Genomic DNA, 7,270 nt, shown 5'->3' with positions numbered 1-7,270 from the left:
GTTTTATAGTTCCCGAATATCATTCCTCGGCGAGGTAGACGTAAGGTTAGATATGTCTTCCAAAGCGAAATCTACTGTTCGCCCTGTTCCTACATGTACACTGACGAGAATGAGATGACATCCGCACACCTTCTGGGCTCGGGTAATGTGCAGCGTGCATTTAACAAATACCAGGATGCAAATTAGACGATTCACTCACTGGAATGTTCATGTCGATCGTATGTCCACCGGCGACAAAAGTCGATTGTGGTATTTGACAGCAGTGTAGGAAGTTTAAATTCTATCTGAGGCTTGCGTGATTATGTACAAACAGTGTTAAGGCCCGAGAAAGGGAAATGTCGAAAAGAGAAAATTGACGCTATGTCATGTAGACAATGACGAAGGCTTATCCTCTTCTTACAGAAATATATTGCAATAATGAAGTTCATATTGAAGGGAGTTTTAATATTGCTCTGTTTTGGTAAGATACTTTTACAGAGAGTTCGCCTGACAACTTTAAATGCATTCACAAATACAAAAAATGTAGCTATAATATATTTTTCTTCTTCTTTCGCCAGGTTATATAAATGTGATAGAATCGTCACGTGTTTTGGAACTAAGTGATAGGTAAGGTGTTGAAGTTTCAGCATGTAACTTGCTTGAACAGACTAGATTTGTTATAATTTGCCATGTAAAGGGTCATATATTTGTAGTTGATCTGACATGCATCCTTGGGTATAGTTTAATATGAAACTTAGTGTCGAAATCTGCCCACGTGCTTTACAAAAGTAACTAGTTTCACCGAACATTGCGTTTGTCACCCCAACAACAGTTGTGTAGATACGAGTGGATTCTCAACAACGTTAACCAGTCGAAATGTGCATACAAAAAAACTGACTGTACTTAAGTATTCGACATTTTAAAAGTAGCTCCGTCGAAGAAACACGCGACAATGTTGGTCTTCGCTGCAAAAATAAATATTTTTGTGTGCGTTGTGTGTGTTTATCGTATTCGGTAAGAGCTGAACGTGATGATAATCTTTTTGTACAATTTGGTTTGACTTTATACGCAAAATAAGGTACACGCGTTCAATTAAGCTGTACTAAGAGCGACTAGCGTATAATATTGCAGTTTAAAATTACTGCAGCAAGCTTGGGCATTGAAGTATTTCCCTCTTTTGCTTCCAATGGAGCAAACACACAAAAAAATTCGCGCGGGGGAGGGGTTGCGGCTGGAATGTGGAGATATAGTAAATTAGCAATATGTCACATTAATAACGGTATAGTGAAAGTGCTCCTTGCCAATTATCACTGAACATGAAGTATGCTCTCCTGTTATTTTTGTGGTTTCACTGCTAATTATAGTGTTTATGCTGGAACAGGTATAGGCAGAATTTTTTCCAGGTGAGGCAAGACACTAATTTGAGTTCCTCATTCTGTGACTGGAAACAAATCATGTTCAAAGGAGGATCGGGTAGGTATCCACCCAACGTATTTTCAGAAAGATACATTACGTTAATACTAAATGCTCAAAAGTTTATCTCATGAATATATGCAGATTAGATTTTTTGAACTAGTAAATTGAAAATTGATACTGCTTTTTTGATTTAAGTGTCATTCCATGTCAAATCAACACACTTTAAATAAAAATTTTATCTCACTCCTCTTAGATCTTGCTGAAAGTTTCTATACTAATAGTGGGTGCTGAAACTAAGAAAAATAACAAATTTCAATTTTTTACCTCAAACCATTCGTGAAATATGGTCATGTAAACTTTCAAAAACCAGCCAAGAATCTGTGAACGGACTTTTTTAAAATTGCCCTAGGAGCTGCACTAATTGAGGAAGAGAACTGGGAAAGGTGTCATTTTGGAGCATTTTTCATGCTCTTTCCAGTGATAGACAAAAAAACATAGCTTCTAATTAATCACCTTTTCAAAATGGTAATTAATAATTTGATTAAATTTTTGTACAAAAAGTACATAAATGAAAATTTTCGAAATATTTCCGTAATTTCATACTGTTGTAAAGCACATGGAAAAATATGAATGTGGGATGATGATGGGTTCACTGTTAAAAAAAAATTATTCCAGACACTCTTGTTTTTCACTAATGGCCCTAGTTTGACCAAACTTGATGCCTGTACAATATTTCAGAGACTGGAGCCATTGTTGAGATGATGTAGTCTGCATTGTTACCTTCTAAGGCTTTGTGTGCCTACAGCATTATTGTGCACTATAGGATAGAGTAGCATGGAGAGCTGCATCAAACCAGTCTCAGGACTGAAGACCACAACAACAACAACAACAACAACAACAATGGTTTTAGTGCAAATCAGTTGTTACCTCTGTGTTGACCAGTCTGTATCTATTAAATATAATAGTTCATTTTCAAGTAAATCTATACATTGAAGGACAGTTTATAAGTGTTTTTTGTATAAATATGGAACCAAGTAAAAAGTGCAGTGCTGTAAGAGTGCATTGTTGTAATCCATTGAAGAAGTCAAATCATTATATTAGAGACAGAAAAAAAATGAGGAATGTCACAACATGGATGCCCAAATTATTTCCTCAAATACCAGGTGGTGCCAAGATTTGTGATAAATGTAGGAAAGATGTAACCAAATTGAAAAATACACCAGAGCCCATCAGTGATGAAAGTGTTGAAGAATCTTCTGGATCAGAGATAATCATGTGAGACCAAGACCCTGACTTCACTCCAGCTCCAACTCCAGTAGCTGTTAAAACATTCAACACAACACTTCAAGAACTAGGTAAGTCCACAATTGACAAGAGAAAACTAACATCTAGGCATTACGCCAAATGAAACGTGAAGAAAATCTCATCAATGACATGTAAACTTTTTGTTGCTCCTGAAACTTCTTCGTCAGATACTGATACTGATGAATCCGTTCTTGAAAATCTTAGAAGAAACTTTAAAAATTCTGTAAGTAGAGCAAAAAAACTAATGATTATTACAAGTTTACCTGAAAAGTGGAGTGTCAGGAAAATAATGAGGAAATTTATGTTTCTAATTGCATTGTTCGGCAGTCAACAAAAAATTTTGAAAGAGAAAGTATTCGTGGAAGGTCCAAACCCAAAACCAGGGAAGTGTTTACCAACAGAAACTGTCAAAACTGTACATTCATTTTATGAAAATGATGAAGTTAGCAGGGCAATGCCAGGTATTAAAGATTGTGTGACAATTACAGAAACAAGTGGAAATAAAACAAAAATATCAAAAAGACTTATTTTGTGTAACCTTAAAGAAGCTTACAAGCATTTTAAAGACAATTTTCCTAACATAACAATAGGTTTCTCTAAATTTGCTGAGTTGAGACCAAAACATGTGTATTAGCTGGCCGGAGTGGCACACACACTGTCTGCGTGTGCACAACTCACCAAAACATAAAATTAATGATAGAAAATGTCAAAAAGCCAAACTAAATACAGTAACAAACAGCAGCTTAAACAGTTATAAGCAGTTCATTGCAAAAATGCTTTGCAGCCCATCATCAGTTGATTACAACATGGGAAACTTTGAATACTGCCCAGGAGAAACTGTCGTGTACGTAAAATTTTAACCCTTTCAGACTCTGTGGTTACAATTGTATACATTAATTTTCATGACATCTTAACTGCAATAGAAATATTTTTCCTCAATTTGGAGCTGATGTACACATTTGTGAATGTTCATTCTTTTCACCATGCACAAGTGCTGCTATCTGTTGTGCAGTGCTATAAACATATCAATAGATTAATGTAGCAGTGCAGAGCAGTTTGTGACCTCGAAAGTACCTGGTAGTCTTCGATAAGCTATAACCCACAGTATAGTTGAGTACCAGTATTGTTGTTTTGCATGAACATTGTAGAATGTTTGATTTATTTATTACAACAATCAATATTTCAAAATCATTTGTTTTAGTCAACAAAAAGAAGCGATATTTTTCTGTGTGCACAATTGTAGCCATGAGGTCACATGAACAATGTTTTACATAACTTTGAGTATCTTGTGTTTCCTTCATATGAAGTGCTTGTTGGAACAGTTTCTTTTTATCCTGACGATTGTATGAGTTTTGACTGGGATTTATTCAAAACATATGAAGTATGTTGTATTACTAGGTATTGTTATGAGCAACAATTAGGAAAATAGACATAGCATTGAAGCTCCAGTTGATGACAATGTCGTTAGGTCTACTGTTAATTATTATTTTAGGAAAATACCACTACTGATATTATTATTTGTGAATATTTCAGTTCTGTTGATCATGTCAAAGAAACAGTATTTCTACATTGAGCAAGATGGAAATGCCATTTTAGAGATGCTGCTGAATGGAGAGGTGTCAGATATCAATTTATCATCAGATGAAGAATCATTTCCTGATGTAGAATCCTACTGTACTTCAAGAGAGAAGGAAGTCAGAGTGGGGGCTGACAAAAGAAACCAATGATGAGTCAACTGCAAATAATGAAAGTGGTGTGTGTAGTGACAACAATAGTGATATTCAAGACAGTGATCCACTTACCAACAATGAGCTCAGTGATGTAAAATACATTTTGTCAGAAAAAAAGACATCAAGTGGCGTCATTGTCCTCTCTCTATACTGGATTCATATCACGAATGGGAACAATGTATTGAAGAAGAGGAAATACTTTCTCCTTCAACTTATTTCAGCAAGTACATTACCAATTATCTGTTCAGTACTATGGCTGATATGGCAAATCTATAAGCCTTGTGGAGTGGAACAATTAGCAATTTCAAACAAACTACACCAGCGGAACTCCAAATCTTGCTTGGGCTTCATGTAATTATGGGAACTCTAAAATTTCCTAGAGTCCGAATTTATTGGGGCACAACATTGAAAATGCAATTATTCTTGGACAGTATGCCCAGAAATAGATTCTTCCAACTCAGAACAAATTTACATCTTGTTAACAACGTGGCTATACCAGCAGACAATAAAGACAAGTTCTACAAAGTTTGGCCTATATATACTGCCATCCGTAGCAGATGTCTGGATACCTTGAATAGAAAACGAGGCCGACCATCTGCCACACCTCCAGATACACCTGTTCAGACGACGAGGAGAAACTAGGCCTCCTGAAGAGATTCAGTTTGACGGAACGCAACGCTTGCCTCTTCATGAAAGTGGTGCACTGCCTACCAGGTGCGAATTTCCGGGATGCAAGAGACGTTCATGAATAAAATGTGAAAAATGTAATGTACATCTTTGTTTGTCAAAGGAAAAAACTGTTTCCTTTCATTTCATGTCAATTAGAACCACATAATGAACATAATTCCTGACTCATTTCATTTTTTAATTAAAACTATGGTGAATTTTGCATGTATTTTGTGTGTAAATGGTTTAAATTTATGTGTAATGTTTAAATAAATTAGTTTTGTCTGCTGGTCTGAAAGGGTTAAGACTCTTTTCATGAAAACTTAATTGAACAAGTTCAGTTTCGACAGTGGATATCAGTTCACTGATGTAATCTGGAAATTGTTCAGAAAAATTCTGAAGAATTCACAGATTTATTTTGTAGTAATATGCCGACTTTGATTCGGCATGACTTCATTGCCAAACAACAATGAACATTCCTTAACTCCACAAGAGAAAACATTATGGAATCTAAATTTGTTGTCATATGTGATTTTTGAGAAGATTATAGTATAGTTCTACAGGATGAAGCTCAGAGTTTCCACTGGACAAGACAACAGATTACCATTCATCCTTTTGTTATATATTACAAACAGGAAGACGAAATTGAGCATATGAGCTTTGTCATTGTTTCTGATTGCCTGGAGCACAATACATATCTAACAAATAAATTTCAAAAGATTCCAAGAAAGATATACTATTATTCTGATGGTTCTGCCGCTCAGTATAAAAATAAGAAAAACTTCCTGAACCTTTGCCTTCATGAGGAAGACTTCAACATAAAAGCTGAGTGGCACTGTTCAGCCACAGCACATGGGAAAGGGCCTTGTGATGGAGTAGGGGGTTCAGTAAAGAGACTGGCAGGTCGTGCAAGTTTGCAAAGGCCATACCAAAATCAGATCCATACCGCACGAGATCTATTTGAGTGGGCAGCAGATAATATCACAAATGTTGATTTTGCATATTCCACTCAAGAAGACTACGCTGCTTCAGAAATATTCTTAAAAAGCCGACTTGAAGAGGCATTGACAATCAAAGGAACACAGCAATTTCACACTTTCATTCCCAACACTACATCAAAATTAATAGTCAAATACTTCTCAGGTGATATGCAGAGTTGGGAGAGGGAAGTAACTACATCACCAGACAAACTGAAGTTACAAGATGTATCGGGCTATGTCACCGCTGTATATGGCAGAAACTGGTGGCTTGGGTACATTTCAGAAAAAAACGAAGAACTTGATGAAGTGAAAATAACTTTTCTTCATCCATGTGGACCAGCTAAGTCATTCTCTTATCCTGCACATGCAGATGTCCTGTGGGTGTCAGTTGTGGATGTTCTCACAAAAGTGAATCCATTTACTCCAACATGGAGAACATACATTCTTAATGAAAGTGATGTAAACCGAACCCAGTCAGCTTTATTAAAATGTAATATGTGAAGTTCCAAGACAATTTATTGGGAAACTGCTTTCAACTCAAAACTTAATTTTTGTCTCAGGTTAGTGTTAATGTATATTTTATAGAAAGTTGTTTCAGAATTATTGTTAGTACCTATTGTGTTAAATTTAGCTATGAACAGATACCAGTTACTCAAAAACAAGCATTACGTATTTAAGTTGTTTAATAGTTCCATTTCAAACATCATGGACCAGAACTATTATGTAAATACTTGTACTTATTCATACTTTATTTCAGTTTGTAGTTAAATGCTCAATTTCTTGTTTTTGTTATATCGGTTAATATACTGTTAGTGAAGATGTATGAAATTAAAATAAGCAATCAACTTAATTATAAAATATGCTGATTAGTTCTGGTTTAATAAGGTGATGTTTTGATATTACTAATACTTTTTTTACTCACCTTTCAGTATATTTTAAAGAAATTCCTGTTTGTTAAAGTTCAATTTGGTCAAACTAGGGCCGTTCGTGAAAAACAAGAGTCTGGAATAATTTTTTCTAACAATGAACCCATCATCATCCTAGGTTTATATTTTGCCATGTGATTTACAATAGTATGAAGTAGTTATGGAAATATTTTGAAAATTTTCAATTAGGTACTTTTGGTAAAAAAATTTAAATTAAATCAAAATATCAATTAGTATTTTGAAAAAGGTTATTAATTAGAAACTATGT

The 7,270-nt window shown here is 35.1% G+C and overlaps 1 protein-coding gene across 3 annotated transcripts in view; it reads left to right on the top strand.

Moving 5' to 3' along the window:
• Positions 1–261: 261 nt before the first annotated feature.
• The window catches only part of LOC126175460 (protein disulfide-isomerase TMX3), a 352,285-nt gene continuing 345,276 nt past the window's right edge, over positions 262–7,270 (top strand). For 2 of the 3 annotated variants that reach the window (XM_049922268.1, XM_049922266.1), the window contains exons 1-2: positions 262–460; positions 558–606. In XM_049922268.1, coding sequence (XP_049778225.1) covers positions 418–460; positions 558–606 — 92 coding nt within the window. In that variant the 5' untranslated portion in view covers positions 262–417. The remainder of the gene's footprint in view (positions 461–557; positions 607–7,270) is intronic. The other variant, XM_049922267.1, reaches the window with a different exon arrangement.

The sequence above is a fragment of the Schistocerca cancellata genome, chromosome 3, assembly GCF_023864275.1.
Source record: "Schistocerca cancellata isolate TAMUIC-IGC-003103 chromosome 3, iqSchCanc2.1, whole genome shotgun sequence".
Lineage (NCBI taxonomy): Eukaryota > Metazoa > Arthropoda > Insecta > Orthoptera > Acrididae > Schistocerca > Schistocerca cancellata.
This window is presented reverse-complemented; position numbering and strand designations above follow the sequence as displayed.